The sequence below is a fragment of the Panthera leo genome, chromosome F3 (assembly GCF_018350215.1).
Source record: "Panthera leo isolate Ple1 chromosome F3, P.leo_Ple1_pat1.1, whole genome shotgun sequence".
Lineage (NCBI taxonomy): Eukaryota > Metazoa > Chordata > Mammalia > Carnivora > Felidae > Panthera > Panthera leo.
The window spans coordinates 14,327,827-14,354,984 of NC_056696.1; the positions used below are offsets into that span (position 1 = coordinate 14,327,827).

At 38.8% G+C, this 27,158-nt stretch overlaps 1 protein-coding gene across 1 annotated transcript in view; it reads left to right on the forward strand.

Annotated features, from left to right (window-relative positions):
- PRRC2C (proline rich coiled-coil 2C) overlaps window positions 1–27,158 on the forward strand; it is a 94,528-nt gene that overhangs the window by 63,240 nt on the left and 4,130 nt on the right. Inside the window, 16 exon segments of the mRNA XM_042926071.1 lie at window positions 1,055–1,817; window positions 2,225–2,310; window positions 7,069–7,179; window positions 7,181–7,258; window positions 7,387–7,638; window positions 9,045–9,137; window positions 12,852–12,953; window positions 15,689–15,890; window positions 18,707–18,910; window positions 20,595–20,707; window positions 21,073–21,209; window positions 23,453–23,684; window positions 23,905–24,012; window positions 25,053–25,271; window positions 25,914–26,017; window positions 26,402–26,528. Coding sequence (XP_042782005.1) covers window positions 1,055–1,817; window positions 2,225–2,310; window positions 7,069–7,179; window positions 7,181–7,258; window positions 7,387–7,638; window positions 9,045–9,137; window positions 12,852–12,953; window positions 15,689–15,890; window positions 18,707–18,910; window positions 20,595–20,707; window positions 21,073–21,209; window positions 23,453–23,684; window positions 23,905–24,012; window positions 25,053–25,271; window positions 25,914–26,017; window positions 26,402–26,528 — 2,931 coding nt within the window.

The window sequence follows — 27,158 nt, forward strand, 5'->3', positions numbered from 1 at the left end:
TGTCCCATCTTACTTCATGGCAGAGCTAGTTAATTTTAAATTATCTTAGGAATCTCTTGAAGACACCTGCCATGATACAATAAATTGCAGATTCTTGACCTGTAAAAGTTTTGATTATAATCTAAACTAGTTCATTTAAACACACAGTATGCATCACGGTAAGTTACCCCATTTAAATCAACCCAGACACCCATTTTGCTAAATGCTGACACAGGATAAAAATAAATAAAACATATAGATCTTAGTGATAATAAGCTCTGAGAAATGAGAAGGCCCAAAAACAAGAAACACTGTAAAAATTCTATGTGAATGGTAATATTGAGTTCAGTTGAATATAGCCCTTGGGACTAGGTATTTTCAGAAGTCATTCATTCATTTGTCTATTTATCTCTTCATTCATTAATTTTTAAGATAAAAATGGTATCCTATATGGCATAAGACCTCAGCCACACCCACAGATTAATATTTCTGTGGCAGATGTAAGTTGAGCGAAGCCAGTAAGTAGTTTTTTGTCAGATCAGGTCAGATTTTTTTTTTTTTTTTTTTTTTTTTTTAATTTGAGAGAGAATGAGAGAACACACAAGCCCGGGAGGAGCATAGAAAGAGGGGAAAATACAGAATCCGAAGCAGGCTCCAGGCTCTGAGCTGTCAGCACAGAGCCCGATGCGGGGCTCAAACTCTTGACCTCGAGACCATGACCTGAGCTAAAGTTGGACGCTTAACCGACTGAGCCACCCAGGTGCCCCAGATCAGGGCAGACTTTGCTGCCAGTTGAATTCACTGAAAAATTCCTTAATTTTTTGACTTTTAGAATTGTGAAAGAGATTATGAAACTATATATCAAGAATGCATAATACATATTTGTCTTTTGTCCCTAGTAACATCTTGGCTTTTCATAATTTAAAATCTCATTGCAACTTTGATATTTTTGCTCTATCAAGTACCTATTTTGAAAACTAAAGGGACTAAATTAGTAGATCTTGTTAGAGATATTCATAGACCATTAACTTTCAGCTACATTATTGACAAAAATGTTTCTTAACAATTTTTTAAGGTCTGGAACAAAAAGAATGCAAATGAGAAGGGAAGAAGTCAGACTTCTAAGCTTCCTCCAAGATTTGCCAAAAAACAAGCTACAGGACCCCAGCAGGCCCAGTCTCCAGCTACAGCTACAGCTCCAGCTACAGCCTCGGCCCCAGGCCCAGGCCCAGCCCCAGGCCCAGGCCCAGGCCCAGCCCCAGGCCTAACTGCAGTCTCGTCTCCACTCCCAGCCTCGGCCTCCGCTCCTGTCCCACCCTCCACCTCAGCTGCAGCTACCGTCTCTTCCACAGCCCCAGCCTCTGTCCCCATCCTCGCCACAGCCCCAGCCTCAGCGCCCATCCTCGCCTCAGCCTCCATTCCCATACTTGCTTCTGCCCTAGCCCCGGCTTCAACCTCAACCCCAGCTGCCTCAGCCCCAGCCGGCCCAACCCCGATTCCGACCCCGACCCCGACCCCGGCCCCAGCCCCGACCCTAGTCACCGCCCCACCTTCAGCTCCAGCCCTCGTCCCCATCTCTGCTCCAGCCCCCACCGCACCAGCCCAGACTCAGGGCCAGACTCATAAACCAGTCCAGAGTCCACTTCAAACTACGACACAGTCTTCGAAACAGCCACCACCTTCAATCAGACTACCTTCAGCTCAGACACCTAATGGCACAGATTACGTAGCCACGGGAAAATCCATCCAGACCTCACAGTCACATGGCACGCTTACAACTGAATTATGGGATAACAAGGTGGCCCCACCAGCTGTGCTGAATGACATCTCAAAGAAATGTAAGTTCAACAGAGAAGTGACGGGTGGGGTATGGCATGAGAATATTAGGTTTGTTTTCAATTTCATTTATACACTTGGTATATTTTCCTAGCCACCTTATTTTTTTCTTAGTAAGAAGCAGTAATAGTAATTTTTTTTTCGCTTCCTTTCTTGAAGGCTTTGTTTCTAAAACAAATGTGTTATACTTTTAACAGCCATATTTTATGGACACAATTTTGTGTTGATTAAAAAAGTACACTGTTTGGGGGGGACATCTATTTATTTTGGTCTACAAAATTCTCTTAAGTGTATCGTGAAAGTCACTGTTTTATTGTCAGGCTACTGTTGAAAGAAAAGGTAAAATAGGTTAGGGATTATCGAGCTCTAAATTTTAATGGTCTCATTTCCCGTGACTTCTTCTTTTTAGTAGGTCCCATTAGTCCACCACAGCCACCTTCAGTCAGTGCGTGGAATAAGCCCCTAACATCGTTTGGATCAGCTACTTCATCAGAGGTAGGAGTAGACTTAATAATGGCCTTAGTTGGGGTTAGTGTACCGGAGTTCCCTTAAAATAGTTTTCAGACTTGAGCGTGCATCACAGTCACCTGGACAACTTATTAAAAGAGATTGCTGAGACCACTGCCCAGAGTTTTCCACTTCATTAAGTCGGTTGAGACCTACATACATTCCTTCCTTCCTCCCTCCCTCCTTCTCTCTGTCTGTCTGTGTCTCTCTCTCTCTCTCTCTCTCTCTCTCTCTCCCTCCCTCCCTCCCTCCCTCCCTCCCTCCCTCCCTCCCTCCCTCCCTCCCTCTCCTTCCTTCCCCTCAAGCAGGGGAGAGAGGCAGAGAGAGAGAATCTCAAGCAGGCTTCACACTCATCATGGAGCCCGACATGGGCTTGATCCCGAGACTGAGATTATGACCTGAGCCAAAATCAAGAGTCAGATCCTCAACCAGTTGAGGCACCCAGTCACCCAGGCCTGGATACGTTTCTAACAAGTTCCTAAGTGATAATATTGCTGCTGGATCTCTACATTTATAAGCTATTTCTCATCTTTAGACCTAATAAGGTTAACATTTTTTTTTTTAGTTAGGTTTGTTAAAAATATTTATTTTGAGAGAGAAAGACAGAGACTGTGAGGTGGGGAGGGGCAGAGAGAGAGGGAGAGAGAATCCCAAGCAGGCTCTGTGCAGTCAGTGTGGAGCCCGACTTGAGCTCCAGCCCACAAACCTCGAGATCATGACCTGAGCCAAAATCAAGAGTGGATGCTCGACCCACTGAGCCACCCAGGTGCCCTGAGGTTAACATTTTTTAATTCAAGTCTTAATAAAAGTGCTTGTGATACAAAGAATATAAGTGCAGTTACTAGTTTTTTTTACTTTTCTACCATGTTTTTGCTCGACTAATTAGACAGTATAATTACTTAGAAGCAGTGTTTACAGAAGTTTTGCCATAATTTCTCAAATGTGCAGTATTGGTAAATGACTATTTAGGTTAGCAGGTTTTCACTTATTCATTGAACAAACATTTCTTGAGCACTTGTGGTATATACCAGGCTGTGTTCTAACTCATGGGTTTACAAAACAGGGAGAGAGTGTGATTAAAAATGGACAAAAAGCCCTGTATTCATGGGGCTTCCGTTGTGGTTGGGAGGGGACCACTAACATATACCATATAGTATGTTAAATGGTGATCAGTGCTGAGGAGAAAAGCCAAGTAGGGAAGGTATGTAAGTAATTTCCCAAGAGATATGGAGATCATTTAAAATTGGTTGGCTAAGAAATGCTCCTTAGGTGAGCATTTGAGTTAAAGACTTAGAAGAGGTAAGAGCAAGCTATTAAGATTTGTGAGGAAAAGTGAATTCCTGATTCAGAGAACAGCAAATACAAAAGCCGGGGGAGAGGGATATGGCTGATGTGTTTGAGGAAGATCAGGGAGGTCTCTGTGGCTGTAGTGAACTTAAGGGATGGAGAGAGAACAGATGAAGCTAGAAGCATAACAGAAGACAGCCCCTACAGGGCCTTTGGGAGACTCAGGAAGATAATAGATAGTTTTAAGCAAGAGAATGACAGCACCTGACTTTTAAAAGGTTATTCTGAGTAGTTTGTTAAGACTAGTCTGGGGGGGGGGGGGGGGGGCAGGCAAAGAGTAGAAGTTAAGATGCTATCATAATAACCAAACTATGGTAACTTAAACCAAGGAGTGGCATTCAAGATGATGAGAAATGGTTGGTTTTTAGGTATTTGAAGATAAAGAAAGCTGACATGCTGATGGATTAAATATCGTATGTGAAAAAGAATGAGATTTATCTCCAAAGTTTTTGACTTGAACGAGAGGAATAGAGTTTCCATCGGTTTTGACTGGGAAGCTATAAAATGGATCAGCATTGGGGGAAAAGATGAGGGAATTTGGTTTGGGGCACGTTAGATTTAGGTTGTTACACATCTAAGTGGAGCCGTTGGGTAGGTTGTTGGATGGAAGAGTCTGTAGTCCACGGGAGATTATCTGGTTTGGAGACATGAATTTCAGTCATTAGTAGGCACTTAAAGTGATGTGGTTGGATGAGGCCACCAGAGGAGAATGAATTCTAAGAGTGGTTAGAAAAGAGAAGAGAATCAGAAGCTAAGTCCTCAGGCTTTCCAACTCATAAAAAGCTGTGATTGGAAAAGTGCCCTGGAGGATCTAAGTGAACAACGAGTTGAAAAGAGGAGGGATAAATTGAATGTGTCAGATTCTGCTGAAAGGTCAAGTAAGATAGGCCTGAGAATCGAAACTAATAATGTGGTGGTCACTGGTGACTTTGACAAGGGTAGTGTCAGTGGAGCAGTAGGCATGAAAGCCTGGTTAGAGTGAATTTAAGAGAAAGTGGGAGGGAAAAAATGCCTGTAGAGAAAAGTATAATTTGGAGTCACTGCATTCAGTATTTAAGATCCTCAGTTTAATCATTTTTCTTTTTCCTGTTGATATAGGCATTAGGATTAATCGTAGCATTTTTTATATAGGAAGTTCAAGCTATTTCCTACTGATAACGAAAGACGGGGTGGAAAGTGTTTCTTGTGTTTTGGATGGGTACACTGGATTTAATGAGTTTATTAAACTGTTTGTTACCAGTTTTTAAATTGACATTGAAGTACTGGAATGATTTTTCAGCACTCTTAGCTGCAAGATTTTTCTTGTAGACGTTCTCCTATGGGTTTCCAGTACTGCAGTAGAAAGCATACTTGAAAGAATGCTCACATCTGCCTTCAGACAGGTAGCAGAGGAAGATACTTTGGTGGTATTTCATTTTTTTCACGTCTTTCTTTATCCTTTTTATGTTTTCTGGATAGAACGTGATTTTTTGGTTGATGTTCATTGCACATGATTTTGGAATATTGCCTCATGGTGAACTTTGAGCTAGCAAAGTTACAGTTCACTTTTAATTCATTTCGTGGTTGGAAGGTGTTCCTTGATGGGATTTCTTGAATGACTCTAGTGAAATACAGTTCTTTTTTTCCCTTTAAATGTTTGTTTGTTTGTTTGTTTGTTTGTTTGTTTTGAGAGAGAGAAGAAGAATCCCAAGCAGGTTGTACGCTGTCAGTACGGAGCCTGGGCGTCGGTTTGAGCCACCCAGGCACCCCGAAGTACAGTTCTTTACGATAGTTTCATTCAGTGCTATGAATGTTAGATACACCAAATAGACCCATCAAGATTGGTGATATAATATGATCTCAGTTTCATTATAAATATTTTTTGTTTCAAAGGATATGATATTCTTCCTAAAACTCACATTCTGTAATAGTGCTATTAACTGTCAATCTGTTTTTGCATTTCATTAAACTATGTATAAGTTCTTAATTGTTTCTGTACATAAAATCAATAGCTTTCAGTGATTAGTTTCTGCACTATTTTGCTTTTCTAATGTTAATTGTACATTTACACTGGATTATAGAATTTCATCATTGACTAAAGCAAATAGAGATTTTTATTCTAAGTTACATCAATAATGTTTGCCTGTATTTGAAAGAGAATATTCACATATTAAAAGTAAATCTGACGGCACCTGGGTAGCTCCGTCACTTGAGCATCCGACTCTTAATTTCGGCTCAGGTCATGATCCAGGGGTCGTGGGATCTAGCTCCGTGTCAGGCTCCACGCTGAGCTTGGGGCCTGCTTAAGATTCTCCTCCAGCCCCCTCTCCCCAGTAAACAAAATAAAATAAAATCTGAATGGCATGTTCTTTTCATACCGTTGATACTGTTACAGTGATAAATGTAACAGTAACCTTACACAGAAATTGACTGATACGCTAAGTTCAGGGATACCTACACTGATAGGACATAATGATTTGATTGTAAGACCAAGGCCTGAAGTTGAACCTTGTCCCAAGTTTTGTTTGTTTGTTTGTTCGTTCTTCCTGAAAAGATTAAGTAATTGTTACAAATGTTCTCTAGGTTAGAAAACCCTATTTTGTCTAGCTTTCCACTTGTTCATCTTCTACCACAGCTGCTAACACCTGCTATGTTCCAGCCTCCACTACCCTTTTTTTAATTCTTAACCTTTACACCGGGTGTTTTCTCTGCTAGAAACACTTCCCCCTGATTTGGTCTTTTAGATTAAGTTTCGGTGTGACCTCCTCAGGGCCTTTTTTGTCCACCAATCTGAAGTGGCTTAACCATGTATTGATTTTTGCATATCCCTTTCAAGTTGTTCATTTTCTCCATATGCTGTAATGCGAATTCTGCAAGTTAGACTAAGTTAGATTCCTGGTGTCTGGATTAGTGCCTTGCACAAAGATGCCACATAAGTTAGCAGTTTAATTTGATTCCTAAATTGTGTGCACTCTATTACCAAACACAGAGTATTTTCATGGACATTATTTCATTTTCTTTTAAAGGAAACTTAAGTATGTGACACGTGTTCCTATCTTTCTTCTCTCCCTCATCCGTTTATTTGTTGCTGATGCTGTCTTTGTGTGTCTGTCGCTTTTACATTTGTTATAAATGAGTGAGTAACTTGAGGCTATGATTTGCCCACACTCAAACTTCTAACTCTTAAAGCCAGGACTTTAGAAAACGTAAGTCTTGTCCTGGTTTTCATTTTATGAGTCGTTTTTTAATACAGATCAGTAGTGGCTAAAGGAAAGTTCTCTTAAAACATGATCAGTGTCAGTTAATGCATAGATCGCTTCAAACCTCCTGTTATGAAATATGTGCTACATACATCATTAAGTCATCTTTGAACTCCGTTTGCTTTGATAATAATCAAGTTTTAAAATATTTTCTTCCTAGGGAACAAAGAATGGTCAAGAAAGTGGAGTTGAAATTGGCATTGACACAATTCAGTTTGGTGCTCCAGCTTCAAATGGGAATGAAAATGAAATTGTGCCTGTGCTTTCGGAAAAAAAACACAGACAAGATACCTGAACCGAAAGAACAACGGCAGAAGCAGCCTCGGGCAGGCCCTATCAAAGCCCAGAAGGTAAATATAATTCATATGAAAGCCACTAACATTTAAAGGAGAACGGTTAACAGTTTTAAAGTTGAATTAATTTTCAATGAATTGTCTTTGGTCGTGATGCCTTTTTGTCATAAACATTGAATTTTTAGCTTCCAGATTTGAGTCCAGTAGAAAACAAAGAACACAAACCAGGTCCTATTGGAAAAGAACGATCATTAAAAAATAGAAAGGTGAAAGATGCCCAACAGGTGGAGCCAGAAGGACAAGAGAAACCAAGCGCTGCTACAGTCAGAAATACAGATCCTGTAACAACAAAAGAAACCAAAGCAGTTTCTGAAATGTCTACTGAAATAGGAACAATGATTTCAGTCTCATCCACAGAATATGGCACTAACGTGAAGGTAGGCAACATGCAGTGGTGACCGGCTCGGTTGATGCAAACCATGTCTGAATGAGTGGGGAAAACAGCGATAATACTCTTCCTCTTCTCTCTTCCTTCATCTTTCTGCTTCTTCTTTCTTCTTCTTTCTTCTTCCTCTTCCTCCTCCTCCTCCTCCTCCTCCTCCTCCTCCTCCTCCTCCTCCTCCTCCTCCTCTTCCTCCTCTTCCTCCTCCTCCTCCTCCTCCTCCTCCTCCTCCTCCTCCTCCTCCTCCTCTTCTTTGGCTTGAGGCATATAATTCTATAAATGAATGGGTTATTCTGCAGAGACTCTTATTGCATGGTATGCATTTGTGATCTAAAGAAATTCCTTATAATAAATTATTTCTTTCTGTGGAAATTTATTCTTAATTCTGGACTGAGTAGTTGAAGTGAAAAATGTGCACACAAGATTCGAATGCTTTTCATTGGGCTTTGACAGGCTTTGAAAGGATTGTTGTATGTTTTTGTTAATGGGGTTACAGTGGAGCCTTACCTTGCCCACTAGTAAGATTCTGAAATTGGGAAGTAGGTCATATCAAATTTTTAGTGACTCCAGGATAGCCAGTTTTCTTCCAGGGTTGCAGTAGATCACTTCCATTGCTTGAGCACCAGAGGAAATCATTGACTAGTGTTTAGGGACCTCATTGAATGAAAGGTGCAGATCTTTAAAAATACTCATTATGGCAAGATACACTGAGTGACTTATATGGACCAATGCTTGTGGGAATGGCAAAATTTATGCCTGCCCTTCTGTGTTCACTCTGGTTCATATACTCAGTGAGAAGAAAGGTAGGTGGAAACTTTCATATTTGAATATTTCGTTCCTTTTAATTGCTATACAAGTCAATACATGTAAACAAAAAACTCTGATGATCCAACTCTACCATATTTAAAGAACAGATTCATGAAGATAAACAGGTTTATCCTAAAACCTAAGTGCAACAACTAAGATCTTGACACTCACTTATCTGTGTTGTATTTTGAAGAGAATAAAAAAAACAGTAGTTGAAAGTAAGCTATAGATTAAGTATGAGAACCACATAGAGTTCTTTTAGTAATCCACAGAAATAAATGGTACTGTTGGCAGCCTCCTACTGTGCAATGCATGTAAATTTTTTAAGTTGTAATTGGAGTGTAATTGACGTACAGTATACCAATGCATTAAAAAAAAAAACTGTACAGGACCCCAGCAGTAGTTGAAACGTCACCCCTTCAGTGGTGAGTCCACGTTTGTTTTATCACACTATTGCTTTTAAAGATTTGAGTAATTTGAGTCTTAAGATCTCTTCTGCTTTCTCCAAAACAACTTTACATCTGTTAGGCTGTCATTAGAAGGTGAGTCACTAATTTAGTTTACAGCGTATTTTTTTCTATTACTGCTCCACAGGAGTCTGTGACAGACTATACTACACCTTCTTCTTCTCTGCCTAACACTGTGGCTACTAATAATGCAAAGATGGAGGACACTTTGGTTAACGATGTGAGTAATCAACTTCGGACGCTCAGGTTTGGTCAGGGACCTGCTGTTGTTACCTGATACATACCGTGTGACCGATACTTAATTCCTCTCTGGGAAAGGTCCTAGTCAATTTGTGTTTTGGGGCACTCATAACAATAAGTACCAAAAATAGTCAAAGCTTAGGCTTAGTTTCGTAAGTACCAATCCTGTTAACCTGGTTTTGGTTAAGAATTTTGTTCTTTCCTTTCACATTCTACAGATTCAATAATTTATTTGGTTGATAATTTTGTTCTTAAATGAAACCTTTCATAATGCAGTGAAAGCTCACTCAATTAAAACAAAGAGTGTTGCCAAAGATTCCTTGTGTTTCTTTTTGAGCTTAAAAAAAATTACATTGTATCTTAGCAACATTCCTGTTGTAAAGATTGAGCTGTAACATATGTGTAAGTATTGTACTTCAGAAACTCTCAAATGCTCTGTTAACAAGTGATAGTAAGTTGGGGCACCTGGGTGACTTAGCTGGTTGAGCATCCAGCTTCGGCTCAGGTCATGATCTCGCAGTTCGTGAGTTCAAGTCTCACGTCAGGCTCTGTGCTGACAGCTCAGAGCCTGGAGCCTGCTTCCAATTCTGTGTCTCTCTCTCTCCCTCTCTCTCTCTCTCTCTCTGTCCCTTCCAGTTTGTGGTCTGTCTGTCTCTGTCTCTGAAAAAATAAACATTAAACAAAATTTTTTTTAAGTGATAGTAAGTGACGTAAATTTGGCTGTAGTTTTCCAGAACAGCCGTGTTATAATTCAAGATTATGTTAAGTCGTTACAGTCCCTCATTTTGGCTAGTTCATTGACAGGTGAAAAATTATAAGCCCAGACAAGTTAGGTAACCCTCTGCGGTGGAAGAGCATTTTAGAGTTACACATGCGGCCCTTGTTCTGGAGGGCAGGTGTGGTGGAAATTTGGTCAGTTGCTCTCTTTTTAAAATATACAATAAGGCTCATTCTTTTCAAAAATCTCCTTCACAGATATATTTAAACCTTTCACACAAAGGGCTTTAACTCTATCATTCTGAGAATAAAAATCTTAGGTCTTACAGATGTTTTTCCCTGTGCTTTCTAGTTTTCCATCTGGCATCAAGTATATAGAATTTTAGAGACATAAAGTGCATTAGGGACCATTTAATCCAACTTTAGTGGTCAGGCCATAGGACTGAGGAAAAGGGAGAGAGAAAGGAGTATGTTGCATGTTTTCTGTTAGTGATAGGAGAGCTCCTCAGGAGCTGATTAATGTAATGTCTCCAGCTTTTCCGTGTAATAGAGCCTCTCTTGATATACCAAATCCCTTTTCCCTTACCTTTTTGGAGATAGTCTTAAATTTCTTTAATTTCCTGTAAGAAGTAATGGGAAATTTGGAAAGGACAGAAAGACTCCCTGTCAGATAAGTGTGGATACCACTATGTTGATTATCAAATACTGAATCAGTAAGCCTCAACATAAAGTTGAATCATACTTTGTCTTCTCTCATTAAAAAAAATTTTTTAGATGACACTTTTTCAAGAAAGTATATGATGCTTTCTCCCAGACCACCCTCTAAAAATATGGTTCATGAAATATGAATAAGTTCTCAGAACCCTTAAAAGTCATTGAAAATATTCATGAGAGTGTTTTCATGGTTTCCGTGTGATCTGCAGTGCTAATCAAAGTGTAGTTCCTTGTGCATGCAGGATAACTAAGAGAGAGAGACCCAGCCTGTGTCTGAGCAAGTAGTCTACATTTGCTTTTTAGCTGTGTATCCACAGCATGTGTGAAAACAGGAAGATCATCTTGGGTCAGGGAGAATTACAGGTGGTCATCAGTTTGGAGTGATTTCACAGTGGTGCTTATTTGTGCCAAGTATAGTGGTGATTCTGAACTTAACTAACGTAGCGTTAAAAACAAATGTCCTAGGGGGTCCTGGGGCGCTTAGTCGGTTGAGTGTCCAGCTCTTAGTTTCGGCTCGGGTCATAATCTCACTGTTCCTGGGTTCGAGCCCCGCGTTGGGCTCTGCGCTGACTGACAGTGCAGGGCCTGTTTGGGATTCTCTCCTTCTCTCTCTGCCCCTCCCCTGCTCACGCACTCTCTCAAAATAAATACTTTAAAAAAAAATGTCCTACATGGGAAAAATTTTAGGACCTTTTGAAATGTTCCTTTTTCACTCATTAGTGTGTTTGAGGGTTTTATGCATAGAGCTTTTGTGTTTTGAAAAAATTATTCTTGATAAGGGTTAATCTACTTATTTAAGATATTTAGCTGGTGTTTATTGGATAGTATTACTTAATGTTACAATCATTTTGAATCTTGAAATCTTTGAATGTCTTGAAGATTTAAATGCAGGTGTTGGGTTTTTTTTTTTATTTTTTTAATGTTTTTATTTTATTATTTTTTAATGTTTTTATTTTATTTTTTTGACAGAGAGAGAGAGACAGAGCATGAGCGGGGGAGGGGCAGAGAGAGAGGGAGACACAGAATCCAAAGCAGGCTCCAGGCTCCAAACTGTCAGCACAGAGCCCGACACGGGGCTCGAACTCACAGACTGCGAGATCATGACCTGAGCTGAAGTCAGACACTCAACCGACTGAGCCACCCAGGCGCCCCTGTTTTGTTGTTTGTTTTTTTTTTAATTAATATTCCTAGCACAGCTATTTAAAAAATGTATAAAGTAATCTCTGTTAAGTAGTCCATGGTATTCTCAATTTGTTAGTACTCCATACTACCACACACAAAGTGATGATCTTAAAATGATTACCTTAAAATGCTCGCTAAGCATCTCATTTTATCTGAATAAGTGAACCATCAAAATCAATCATACTGTAGTACCTAATAAAATCTCAAGGTCTAGAGACTTAAGAGGGGAAAAGATATGTGTAGAGAGTTTGTAATATATTCACGTTTCTGACAATATTTGCCATAATCATGTTATAACTAGAGCGAGCCAGCTTGCTCAGTGTAACAGGGTGGTAGCAATATTCTGTACTTTCCTCCCAATTTGACTTTTGTTTTTGAATCCAGTTATAAGAGTATTGACTAAATTGCAGGAAGGAGATTAATTTCTTAATATTTACATTATCATGTTAAATGCTTCTGATAGAACCCATGGGTCCCTGAAAATTTTAATGGAAATTATATTCCTTAGAGCTCTGCTACGTAATGTAATAATGTATGGTCTAGGAAGCATCACCACTTGGGTACCTGTTTGAGATGCAGGATTTTAGGCCTTACCTCACTCCAGCTGACTAGAATCTGCATTTTAATAACATCCCCTGGTGATTAGTATACACATTAGAATATGCGAGGCAGGACACCTGGGTGGCTCAGTTGGTTAAGCATCCAACTCTTGATTTCGGCTCAGGCCATGATTTCTTGGTCATGGGATCAAGCCCTGCATCAGGCCACGTGCTGCCAGTGTGGAGCCTGCTTGGGATTCTCTCTCTCTAAATAAATTTTAAAAAATTTTAACTGCCTTTGAGTGTATACCTTATATTTGGGACAGATCTTTTTCTTTAATAATATGCATTAAAAAAGCAGATTGCATTTCTCTAAGATGTCCAAAAATATCAATTACTGCAGACACAATGGAACTCTAAGTAATGAAATATTCCTGTTGGCTCTGATGAAAAATAAACACCCTTAAAGAGTACTTTAGCATTCTCCGTAATGGGGTTTTTGCAGCAACGTTGATGATGATATATGTTGCCTACCTTTTCAGGTGCCCCTGCCCAACACCCTCCCCCTCCCTAAGAGGGAGACTATCCAACAGAGCTCCAGCCTCACTTCAGCTCCTCCCACTACTTTCAGCCTCACCTTCAAGGTATGTACAACGTCCTTCTCTAAAGGTCCTTGATGAGTGCATGCAAGGGGACATATGTTAAAAATACTCTTTTGGTATTTTTACTTGTTTTGTGTGGTAAGCAACACTACTAAGCTGAGGAAATAGTTATGTCAAATTATACCCTAAAATTTTATTAATTTCTAAATCCACTTTAAAGTGAGGCTTGTTACGGTTACGAATTTTGTGTTAAAAATACAGGAGAGCACTTATATTCCGTGTTTGTACTGAGTCCCTCTCAGGGACCATAGTTTTTGGATACATCAGTTGTGTACAAAACAAACCAACTAGCTTGGTGTTTTATCCTAAGTACCAGTAATGGTAAGACTGTTAATTTTCTATCTTTCCTGTAAATCATGTGAATTGAATGAATGCACTGTAATAAGTAGAATGTTTTATGATGAGGTAATTACAAGTGATTTTGATTTGATTTTTGTTGGATAATTTTGAATGAGAGGGCAAAAAAGATAAGACAACACGCTTTTTTTATATCAAGAAATTTAGGCTTGTTTTTAAAACTCTTTTGTGTTTATAACTTTGAGCTGTGTCACTGACGCTTTTTTACAGTTGAGTTGAGAATTTTAAATCAATTTCCACTCACCTCCAGATTAGTCAGGTTTTTTTAAAAAGCACAGACATGAAATAAAGTGGAGGTTTTTTAAAGTGTGTATGTTTATTCCATTGGTGCTGTTTGTTCAGTTTTGTAATTTGGGCAAGTATAACCTCTATAGCGGGGCCTCCTAATGCTGCATTGGTTGACAGCGAATCTTTGATGGTCTTCAGGAGAGGGGGAGACATGTTGGCCAATGTTCATTTCTGGAAGTTTGAGACTAAAATTTTATGGGGTAACCATTCTGCTTTGTGTTAGCCCCCTTCTTTCCCCAGTCCTTCCTCTTTATTACCAGTTCCTACTCAGCCGTTGTTTTTCCACTTGAAGGACTATCTCAGTCTGTGTTTTATACTGTGTCTTAATGTGTGGTTTTGACTGTATGCTATTCAAGGCTAGTCTAATTTCACATAGGCAAATATATCATCATAAATTCTTTAGGCCAGTTAATTCTTCAGAGAACCTATTCAACACTGCTTTTCACTTAATGTTTTTGACATTCCAAGAAGAAATATACATTTAAAATTCAAATGAATTTAAATTAAATGTCATTAGCTTAAAACTTCTCTAGTTTCTTTACTTTTACTTCTTCTGACATCTCTCTTTAGTTGGGTAATATATGAGTATAGAAAAGTTCTATTACATGGATTTTGTTGATAGTTTTTGTCAAGGGGAAAAATTAGTATTTTTAAGTTGGTATTTCAAAGACCTACAACATCTTAACTATGCCATTAAAAATTGTTACTTGATTTTTTACAGCCAAATTATATAGATTACTTTCAGCATTTTTTCTTGGCCCAGTATTTTGACCAGTAGGTCTAAAAACACCACAATCTGTGTATCTGTTCCTTCCTATTGAAGATCTACATCTGTGCCATCCAGTTCAGGATCCACTCACCACATGTAGTTAGTAAGCACTTAAATGGGCTGGTCCAAGTTGAGGTGTGTGCTGTAAGTGTAAAATAGACACCGGATCTGAAATGTTAATATTTTTAAAAATTAAAACATGTCAATTTTTGTGTTGATGTGTAGTTTTTAATTTACATTGTGGATACATTGGGTTGAATAAAAGATGTTATCGATATTAGTATTACCTCTTTAGTTTTTCAAAATGTGGCTATTAGAAAATTTAAGATTATGGGTCGCCTGGGTGGCTCAGTCGGTTAAGCGGCTGACTTCAGCTCAGGTCATGATCTTGCGGTCTGTGAGTTCTAGCCCTGTGTCGGGCTCTGTGCTGACAACTCAGAGCCTGGAGCCTGCTTCAGATTCTGTGTCTTCCTCTCTCTGACCCTCCCCTGTTCATGGTCTGTCTCTCCCTGTATCAAAAATAAATACACGTTAGAAAATTTAAGATTATATATATGGCTTGCATTTACATTTCTGTTCAGTAGCACTGGTCTAGGTAGATGAAAATGCAACCTGTTTTTACATTTTAAGAAACTAGGAGACTACAGGTAAAGCCCGTAGTCACAAATTCAAATGGCAGCAGTCAGTATCTGAAATGCTTGTTGAGGTCTGGGTGTAAAACAAGACCTATTTCTACTGCACCCAAGCCTAAAACCTATCTGGTTACTTTGCCTTTTAAAACGCTGAACATAAAACAGCCAAACAAAAGGTGCCTGTCATCTGCCATTTGACAACTGCCTTATACAGAAGGAATAGGTATTTATGGAGGGCCTTCAGTGCCTTTCCAACTGGAGTCAGAGCCTTAGGTCAGTCCTAAGGGGCAGGACATTTCTGTTTCTTTATTCATCTGGAGGGGTGGGGACTCCTATGGACATGATACAGGAGCTTTGACTTTATATTTCACTGACTTCTTTGCCAAAGCTGTCAACAAGCTCTCTTTAGATACACAATTACAGCCTACTGCCTCCCAGTTAGAGCAAGGGAACAAAGATAAAGGGGAAAGTGAAAGGTTTGAAAGCCTTAGGATTTTAATCTTTTAAATTTTTGCAGTTTTTTTTGAAGGATTATATTTGGAATTTATTTATTTATTTATTTATTTTTTATATTTGGAATTTAAATATACGCATACATGTGTATGTTGGTATGTGTATTCTGCATTCGCTTTTTTTTCCCCCTTTAAAAAAAAATGTCCATTTTATTACAGATGGAGTCAGCACGGAAGGCATGGGAGAATTCTCCAAATGTACGGGAAAAGGGGTCTCCAGTAACTTCCACAGCACCTCCAATTGCAAGTGGAGTCAGCAGTAGTGCCAGTGGGCCCAGCCCTGCTAATTACAATTCATTCTCAAGTGCATCAATGCCTCAGATTCCTGTTGCTTCAGTCACTCCCACAACATCACTATCAGGTAGAAGGTTTTATACCTTTCCTTTAAATGTCTTAATTATTTAACATTTCCTATGATCTTTTCCTGTTTACTATCCCCAAAACCTACTATTTTTAAAATATTTAAGACTGCACAAGGTCTGATCATTAGCTGTTTTGTAAACTCTTCTTGCCCACCCCCATGCCCTCCTGTGTGCTTGCAACAACCCCCCCATAGGTACTAATAAGTAATTGGCGAAAAGATGTTTATCTTTTTCCTCTAAATTTTTCTATAAAATTCACAATTGGATTTTTTTTTTTAATTTTTTTTTTTAACGTTTATTTATTTTTGAGACAGAGACAGAGCATGAATGGGGGAGGGTCAGAGAGAGAGGGAGACACAGAATCGGAAGCAAGCTCCAGGCTCTGAGCTGTCAGCACAGAGCCCGACGTGGGGCTCGAACTCACGGACCGTGAGATCATGACCTGAGCCGAAGTCGGACGCCCGACCGACCAAGCCACCCAGGCGCCCCAACACAATTGGATTTTTAGTTTTTAACCTATATATATATAGCTAATAGTCCAATTCAGAAATAACAAAGAATCACATGAGCTGTAGATTTTTGTGATCTGTATCTAATTTGAAGGAATTGTTGGCCTAAATCTATTGTGATGATGTGTATTTTCTGGTGAAGAATTAGGGGTAAAGAATTTCCGGTCTGTTATTTGACGAGATGATATCTAGTGGGTTTTGTTTTTTGTTTCATCTGTTTTTAAGGAGAGTCCATGAACACCCCAGGTTAGAAAGTGTTTTTCTTCCTTAAATTTTTTGCTAGTATGTAATCCTTTCATTAAACTATATCTCATTTGGGGACTTTACATTTCTTAAGTAATTACATTTCTAAAATGCTCGACTCTAGGAAAGTACACCCTTTTACCATATGTATAACCACGTTTCTTATATTGAAAACAAATTTCATTTCAAGCTTTCCCACTATTCTGTAATGTTTTCCAAAGCAACAGAAGCTGCTTTCCAAAAGATATAAAATAATCCAGCACATAATTTACTTTCTTTGGTTCTCATTTAGTGATTGCACTACTGCCATTCAATATTCTGGCATTCTATACCAAAAGAATTGGTCTTTAGAATATACTGCAGTTATTTTGGTGTTATCAAAAGTATGAATCAAAAGTATGTATCAAGACAAGCATAGAGATTCAAATCATAGAGTATTCTATTTCTCTTCCCTCTTTAAGACCCTTTCAAGCATTCCCTACCATGAATTTGTAAGACATCTTCATTATACTTAGCATTGTACCCAGTCATTTGGGTGGATAGGAGTTGGGACTGTAAAGCAACCAGGAGGGGAGTGTGGTGGGGAGATTAGGAAATAAAGGGACTGGGAAGGTTCCTACATCTTTCTTTGGACCCAGCTTGAACAACGCAGGGGCTAGGGGCATTGACCCTCCCCTCCCCCACGTAGTCAAAAAACAAACAAAAACAGACAAAACAAAACCCCAGGATAACCTTTTCCCTAGGTATAACTTTTGACTCCTCCCCTCCCCACCCAAATGAACTACTAATAGCCTACTATTGACCAGAAACCTTACTGATACCCTAAGTAGCCGATTAATACATACTTTGTTACATGTGTTATATACTGTATTCTTGGCAATAAAGTAAGAGAAAAGAGAATGTTACTTAAAAAAAAATCATAAGAGAAAATACATTTACAGTACCGTACTGTATTTAATTGCGGGGCGGGCGGGGGGAAGTCTATGTCTAAGTGGAGGGACCGCCCCACACTGTTCAAACCTGTATTGTTCAAGGGTCAAGTGTACTTCTTTCTTCCAGGTCTGGTTCCCCCACACTCTCCTCGATTAAGATAAATTTTTATACTTCCTGCCCAATTATCTACTGCTAGAAACTCAAGTGGAAGGAAGAACAAACGTACCTTGATCTTGGTCCTCTCTTAGAACATCTTTTGAAGTCTGAAAAGAATGATGATTACATCTCACTTTTTAATCAAATGCCAGTATTGTCATTCCTCCAGTGTTACAGTCATTAAAGCTCACTGATCTGCAGAACTAATTGATCCTTCAAGATCTTAAGTTTTATAACTCTACTTATTTACTAATAATTTGTCTTTGTTTTTAAGGTATCATCACATACCTGTATTTTGCTGGTATATATACCAGGAGGGAGGGGACTGACTATAACCTTAAGTTTATATGACTTTTAAGAGCACTTGTGATCTCTAAAGGCTCCTTTTACATTAATGATTTTTAAGGTGCAGCACTTTGTTCTTCTATATTCTTAATGTCTATGCTTGACCTTAGTAGATGTTTGTAAATATTCATAAATGAATGCGGCTCTTAAGATTACCCTTAAGGTATTTTGCTGGAAAGAAGAAAAACTCTAACCTTTGTTTACGTGACTTTTTAGGAGCAGTTGTGATCTCTTGAGATGCATTTACATCCTTAATTATTCATAAGGTGCAGCATTTCATCCTTCTGTCTTGTTACATTTAGCCTAGCCATAAATGAATGAAGCTCTTGACCTTCCTTTTCTTTATGATGATTAAACACTATTAGTTGGAGACCAAACTGTAACAACCCTGTAGGCCCTTGGCCACCTTATTTTATGAGTACTATTTTGAAATTGTCTTCTCTTTGTATTTTTTTATTGTATATATTTCCCCAAATTTTATAGTCTTGTTTACATTTGGTGATTGTTACTTAAGTATGTGGGGAACATAAACATGAATTTGCCAGTTTCCAGCTGGTGCTTGAGTTATTTTACAGTGAACAACAGTGACACTTGAAAATATGCTACTTTCCCCCCTCTCCCATGTATAGGAGCTGGTACATACACTACCTCTTCTTTGAGTACAAAATCTACAACCACATCAGACCCTCCTAATATTTGTAAAGTGAAACCCCAGCAGTTACAGACAAGCAGCCTACCTTCTGCAAGTCACTTTTCACAGTTAAGCTGTATGCCTTCCCTTATTGCCCAGCAACAGCAGAGTCCACAAGTCTATGTGTCTCAGTCTGCAGCAGGTAAGATTTTTGGGCTTGGGTATAGGGAATTTAGAAAATGAAGACTTTTTAAAATGCTTATATTTTCTCTTTTTCAAATTAAAAAAATTTTTTTGAGCTTTATTTATTTTGAGAGAACGTCAGCAGGGTGGGGAGGGGCAGAAAGGGAGGGAGAGACAGAATCCCAGGCAGGCTCCACGCTGCCAGTGCCCGACACAGAGCTCAGTCTCACAAAACACGAGATCATGACCTGAGCTGAAATCAAGAGTCGAACTCTTAGCCAGCTGAGCCACCGAGGCACCCCTCAAGTTTAAATATTTTTTTGATCTGCTTTGCAAATTTGTTTCCTCGTTGAATTTAATGTTATCTCTCCTTGGTAAGTATTCTGGGACTCTTAGCAGTTCCTTATACATATGTTACAAATCTATTAGACAAATTAGTGTCTAATAATTGGCAAAATAACTTCTGCATTAGATGTTATTCCAGTCAAGTTATAAAAGTTTGTTATCTGAAACTTGACAAATTGATAATGAAATTTCTGGGGAAGAGTAAACTAAGATTAGCAAAGAAGAAAAAAATAAATGAACACAGTCTATTTCTTCTCTTTCTATTCAAAGAAAGGCATTTTCTATGTGGAAGATATAAAGATTGATTTCTTTAAGGGTCACAGGTATTATTAATAGTTTCTTAATTCATTGCTGGTGAGTGTATAAATTGAACCTAATTCTTTTAGAAAAGTATCTCAGAATATTCTATGTGTATGTACTTAACTGTAGTGAGAGTTTTCACACTTAGGAATCTTATATAAATAAATTTCTCTATTAATAAGACATACATGTATGAGAGTTTTTATTGATTGCAATATTGTTTATAATGATGACAAATTAAAAACAATATGGGAACTTCTCCAAAACATACTATTATATAAAAACAGCAAATCACAAAATAGTTTATATAATATATAGAAATTTGTTAAGAATCTATACCAAATTCTTTCAGTTATTAAACATCACTTTCTTTGAACTATTAAATTCCTTAATTAGATATAAAATTAGAGTAGGTTTGCCAGTAAGCAGGTAGGTTCATTTTCACTGTTAGTAGATCAGGTCAAATTTTACTAGTTTATACCCCATTGGCAGTATATGAATATCTGTTTTCCTGTATCATCACAGGTACAGTTGACCCCTTGAACGATGCAAGGGTTGGGATGCTGACGCCCTACACAGTCAGAAATCCACATACAAGTTTTAGCCCCTCCCCCCCACATGTAACTACAAATAGCCTACTATTGATCAGAAGCCTTACTGATAAACAGTTGATTAACACATATTTTTGTATGTCATATGTATTATATGCTGTATTCTTACAATAAAGTAAACTAGAGAAAAAGCGTTACTAAGAAAATTGTACGGAGAGGAAAAATGCATTTACAGTACTATATGGAATTATTCGAAAAAAATCTGCATGGTTCAAACCCATGTTTTTCAAGGGTCAACCGTACTAGAGTTTTGTTGTTTTAATTTGCATATACCTGTCTGCCAGAAGTTTTGCATCTTTCCACATATCTAGTTTTTCCTTGGCTGTAGTAATTTTCAGAAGGCTCATTTAATTTGAAATCTGCTTCAAGATTTGGTTTTTAGTTACTATTTGGAAAATTCTGAAGTTCAGACACTGACTGCTGCTTGTTTTTCCTGATGGTCTGTAGCTCAAATCCCTGCTTTCTATATGGACACGAGTCATTTATTCAACACCCAACACGCACGCTTGGCCCCACCATCCTTGGCTCAGCAACAAGGCTTCCAGCCAGGTCTTTCTCAGGTAAATACCACAGACGTTTGTTTCTTGGCATGCTAATGGTGTAATGGTTACCTTGGGCTACAAATAACAGCCTCTTTGAAGTTAAAATCTTCTGTTGACAACATGGGACAATCCACGATTACTTTGATACGTACTGGCCAAATTTTCACACTTTTCCCAAATTTGCCAAACCTTAGTGATTAGCAGTGTAGAAAAAGTAATGTATTGAAAGGAAAATTTAGATGTTTACATTTGGTTCCCTTTGAAAAGGGAGCTGATATGCATGGCATTGTTCTTTTATTCTTTTCATATCTCAAATTTTTATTTTCCCAAGTGTTGTGATTTGTGTATATGGTGCTCACGTATTGTTTTTTATTGCATTGCAGCCAGCCTCAGTTCAGCAGATTCCGATCCCTATTTACGCGCCACTGCAAGGGCAGCATCAGGCCCAGCTGGGTCTCGGTGCTGGACCTGCCGTTTCCCAGACTCAGGAGCTGTTCACTTCCTCACTTCAGCCGTACAGGTACCTGCTTTTGTGACCGCTGGGCTTTCTTGCCATATCCCTACTGCTCCTTCCTCCCCCCTTCTCCCCCCGCCCAAGCTAGGATGACCCTGTTATCAAAGTACGTTAAATGATTATATGTCATGAGACTCAGCCTCTGGTAATTTCAGTCAAGACTTTACCTAACAAAATGAGACCTCAAACCTTCTTGAAGATGAGGATAACAACAATCCCAGAACAATTAGAAATCACAGAAAATAGCTGCTAACGGACCTAAAAAGGCTCCCTTCCATCTTGCTGCAACAACTAGAAATCTACGCCTGCTGTGGGGTGTGAGCCGAGACCTGGCAGGTGACAGGAGTATGTAAGGGGTCAGGGTTTAGGATGGGGTGTGATTAAAGAGAAGAGCAGAGTGTCAAAGAACAGAAGCGGTGGTGAGAATGGTGACAAATATAGAAGAAACTGTTTTTTTGATCAAGGAAATCTTTTGATTGGTATGAGTTGCTCGAAACATTGTTGAAAAGTTTGCGGCTACTTTCCAGCTGTGCAAAAAAGAGTTCGGTGATGAGCGATGTTGTCCTTAGCCGTGGGAGTTGGAGTAGCTGTGCACTGACGGTCTGTGTCTTGATCCCCATCTTAACGACTGTCTTGGAAGATGTACTTCTTAAGACCAGGACTGTTCAATAGAAATATGATGTATGCTGTGTATGTGATTGTGGCTAATGACAGCCATATTAGAAGGCACAGGTTAGCCTTTGAAAGCAGCTGTTTGTATTCCTACATGATTCTGCTACTTCTTGCTCTCAACCTAATCAGCATAATGTTTATTAATATGGAATCCCTGAATTAACTTCTGCCATGACAGGGCAGTTTATAACAGTATGCTTATGTTTTCCCATTTTGTATTTGAAACATAGACCTTCTAAAGATTGGTCGTGACTCCAGGCTAGCATTCCTGCTTAATGGCTTTTGTTTCTGCCACATATGTCAGCTTTAACAAAGCGTAATATTATTTATGGGTAATATTGTCTTTAACCCACTACTTTGATCTAGTTACTTTTTATCTTAGCATTTTTAAAAATATAGCTTGAAGGCCCCTATCCCAGAGGTAAGAGGGTAGTCTGAAGTTAGATTTCAGCATTGTATTTTTTTTTTTAACCATTCGAATATACAATACAGTATTATTAACTATAGTTACACAAAATTGGAAGCAGGCTCCAGGCCCTGAACCATCAACACAGAGTCCAGTGCAGGACTCGAACTCAGAAACCACAAGATCATGACCTGAACCAAAATGGGATGTCTGACTGAGCCGCCCAGACACACCCCTCTCCTGCCATGACTTACTTTACAAGTAGCAGTTTGCAGCCTTTGGCCATAATACTGTGTTGGGCATTTTAAAGTTGCTGAGAGGGGTGCCTGAGTGGCTCAGTCGGTTAAGCGCCCGACTCTTGATGTCAGCTCAGGTCTTGATCTCACGGTTTGTGGGATCAAGCCCCTATTTGGGCTCTGCGCTGAGCGCGGAGCCTGCTTGGGATTCTCCTTCCCTGTCTCTCTTGCCCTTCCCCTGCTCATGCACACACATGCTCTCTCAAACATTAAACACTAAAGCTGCTGAGACAGTAGATCTTAAAAGTTCTCGTCAGAAGAAAAAAGTGTTTTTGTAACTATGTGCATGTATGGTGACAGATGTTAAATAGACTTGTTGTGGTGATCATTTCATAATCCAGATACTGAATCATAATGTAATACACCTGAAACTAATACAATGTTATATGACCACTATACCGCAATAAAAATTAACCAAAACTTTGTGGGTAATCCTGAACAACTACTCTGCTTCATCCCAAAGAAGTGTTGAGATCTTTTATAAGAAATATATACATAAGAGGAAGTAGTGAAATATAAATAATAAAAGTCAGCTATTAGTGCTATCAATCTGAAAAGGATGTCCATACCAAAGAGAAAACCAGATCTGGTTATGAGCTTGCTATTGAACACATGACAAGAGAATCATTCTCATTGTTCAAGAGGAGAAAAATCTTACTAGTTTCTCAGGAAGAGCAAGCCTTTTCCTAGAACTTTGTTGTGTTCAGGGCTCTAAATCATGACACAAGTGCCTTAGGCACAATCTGCATTCTCTCTTTTCTTAATTGTGCTAATGAGAGTGCTTGGTCATTTGGGATACCCATTCTTAAGACCCCCAGATTCCAAAATAGAATTCACTCGCTAACACAAGTCTTTTCTCTTCAATACCTATGTAGGTCTCAGCCAGCCTTTATGCAAAGCAGTCTGTCACAACCGTCTGTGGTCCTTTCTGGTACTGCCATCCATAACTTTCCAGCTGTGCAACACCAGGAACTTGCAAAGGCACAATCAGGTCTTGCCTTTCAACAGACCTCAAATACACAACCTATTCCTATCTTGTATGAACATCAGCTGGGTCAGGCATCAGGACTAGGAGGTTCCCAGCTGATTGATACACATCTTCTCCAGGTAAGATGAACTAGGATCCTACATTGTCATTGTATTCCTGTGCAACAGGTTACTTAAAGAAACTGTTTTTAAAGAAAAAAGGTTAAAAGACTTAATGGCAGGGGAAAGCTCTTTTTACCTAATACTAAAATTCTTAGGAATTGCTTTCAAGTTACACATCTGATGTCTGAATTGGAAATTTTTCAATCTTACTGCTGTTTTCCTACAAAATTTCTCCTAGGCTAGAGCAAATCTTACCCAGGCTTCAAATCTTTATTCTGGACAAGTACAACCGCCTGGTCAGACAAATTTTTATAACACTGCCCAGTCACCAAGTGCTCTCCAGCAGGTAAACTATGGCATGGTAAATTTCCTCAATTTTCTTCATTATTTTATTACTTTTACTGCTTTTGTTGTTGCTTGGCAGTTTTTAAATAGAACCAGGATGGGGGAGATGGTACGATAGTTGTCAGACTTTTCTCTGAGGTTTCCTAGAATTCCATGGGGTCACTGGAAGTAGACCCTGCTCGGTCCCACAACACCCTTTCCTTGGCCACATGAAAGTCAGTTCAGCTGTTTGCCTGTTTGTTTTAAAAGAGTTTCCATGTACTCATTTATTGTAACAAAGGATACCATGAATATAAAAGTTTGAAAACCATTTTCAGGATATACAGTTACATAAAAGCGTGAGAGGTGCTTTAACCATTTATGCTAGAGGCGAAGGAAGGCTCTAAAGAACATCACCCTGGTTAATGTCATACTTAGAACAGTGTGGCAGAGTATGACAGTGTAAATGACAGACATGTACTGTCTCTTAGCAGTGTCACAAATCTAATCTTTAAAAGTTCGTAGCGGACTGAAGGAGAGAGGCAGACCATTAGTCATTTTCTTATTACTAATTTTGGTGGCTCTTTGGAGGGTAGAAATTCATAAATATATTTATTACCTTATTGACATTCAAATTAAATACCATTTATATGAAAACTGAAAGGTTATGTTTCTTATTGTCAAAGGTCATTTTGACCAGACCTGAAAACAATATAGAAATGTCTATTTGGGAAGTGGTAATAACGCTGCTTTCTTAGGTTATACCCCATGATTTTATTGTATTATGTCGTTGTTAGACATGTACCATGGATTAATTCAAAGATAGTCCTAATTATTTTGGTTATATCGTCTGTACTACTAATCTGTCTTAGTGTTGCTCCTTTAATAAAAGAATGGAGATAGCACTAAGCAAAAGATTATATGTGAGACACATTAACAGATTGACGTAGTCTGTTTAAAATGTTATTCAAAAGTTTATGAAGGGTTGTATATGTAGTTGTAGGGATGTACATACAGTAGGTATAAGTAAATTGCTGCAGTTACTGTTTGCTTATTTTCTAGGTTACAGTACCTTTACCAGCATCTCAGCTTTCGTTGCCTAATTTTGGATCTACGGGGCAGCCTTTAATTGCTCTGCCTCAGACTCTTCAGCCCCCATTACAGCATACCACCCCGCAAGCCCAGGCCCAGAGCCTGAGTCGTCCTGCACAAGTAAGCCAGCCTTTTAGAGGACTAATCCCTGCTGGAACACAGCATAGCATGATCGCAACCACGGGAAAAGTAAGTGAAGAGAAACCGACAGTTTCTTTAAGAATTTAAGGCCATGTGTTTAGATGTATGCATCTGTGTAGTTTATAAAAATAAACAAAATGCATCGGTTTTTACCACCTTCCAGGAAGTCTCAAACCCCAGGATACTTTTTTAACGTTTATTTATTTATTTTGAGAGATCAGGAGAGAGCATGAGCAGGGGAGGTGCAGGGGGAGAGGAAAAAGGAAAGAGAATCCCAAGCAGGCTCTGTGCTGTCAGTGCAGAGCCCAACACGAGGCTCAATCCCACAAACTGAGATCGTGACCTGAGCTGAGGTCGGATGCTTAACCGACTGAGCCACACAGGTGCCCCTCAAACCCCAATATACTTTTAAAGATCTATTTACTTTTAATGTGTTTGGCTTCCTCTGGTTTTTGCCTAATAACAATTCACAAATTTTGTGGAAGAATTGGGTTTACACAATCCCTTAAGACTTTCCATCCATAAATTTGGCCTGGATCATTCCATGGTATTTGCAACTTAATTATAGGATTTGTGTACTAAAGGTTTTTGACCATTCCTGGATTAAGTCTTCGTATATAGAACACTAAACACAGCATTCAGCTTATGGGATTCCAGAAATGCTGAGTTTATCGTATGCTTTTTTTTCAGATGTCTGAAATGGAACTGAAAGCCTTTGGAAGTGGCATTGATATAAAACCAGGCACACCTCCGATCAGCGGTAGAAGCACCACACCAACATCTAGTCCCTTCCGGTAAAATGGGCATTTGGATTTTCAGATACTTAAGCACGATTTGTTTGTTAGATCTTACTTACTATGTCACCAGGTCTGTGGTAAGCACAAGACATTCCGATAGTTGTATCTGAGATGTTAAGCTATTAAATTCTTAAGAATGTGTTTGCTATACTGTATTTTTAAGTTTTTTTTTTTTTAAATACAGGGCATATCTAGCTAGTTTTCTTTCTCACCTCTGCCCCCTCCAGTGTCTCTCCACTGCCATAATATTTGGTAACTCACCGTGGTAAATTTTCATCAGCTACCACACAGGAAGAATCTACCAAGAGCAACGTCTCTAAAAGTCTGACAGCATTGTTTATTTGGCACTACTGTACTGACCAGTGATGGCTTTTTTCCAAGGGCTACTTCCACAAGTCCGAACAGCCAGTCCGGCAAAATGAACAGCATTGTCTATCAGAAGCAGTTCCAGTCAGCCCCTGCCACTGTGAGAATGACACAACCATTTCCTACACAGTTTGCACCCCAGGTGGGCAGATACGAGTGAGAAATGAGTATTATTTCCTTGCAAATGAGTGCTAATCTGGCTAATTCTCTGATTTCATAATCTTGCCATATTGTAACTAGTTTAGAAACAGAGTTTTTAATGAGAAACAGCTTCTTGTTTAACAGTAAATTTGTGACCTGTGTTCTCTGCAATTTTTAGCTAGATACAGGTAGTATCCGTAGAGTTCTAAAGCAGACAAGAGAAGTAGTCAAAAGATTCCCCACACAGCTCTGATCACTTATTTTAGTCCTGTTTCTTTTATCTTTTTTTGAAGAAGTTGACTTTTCAGAGAAGGGTCCCAGTGCTTAAAGTTTTCTAGGTTTAAAGATTTTTTGTTGTTGTGTTGTTGTTGTTTTTTAAGATAACTATGTGTAGTTGAGGTAAAATTTCCAAAAGATATTCTAATATATGTGTAAAAACGTTGGCTTCTCTTCCCTTTGCTAATCGTATGGAAAGACTAAAATTAATAGTAACTCTCACAAACTAGCGTTTGTTCCTGAAAAAACACTTTATTTGTTGAATTGGTATCATTTTTATTTATCTTCAGATTATGTTTGGTATAAGTGTGTGCCTTTTCTGCAATTATATCTTTTTAAAAAAATATCCTAATTA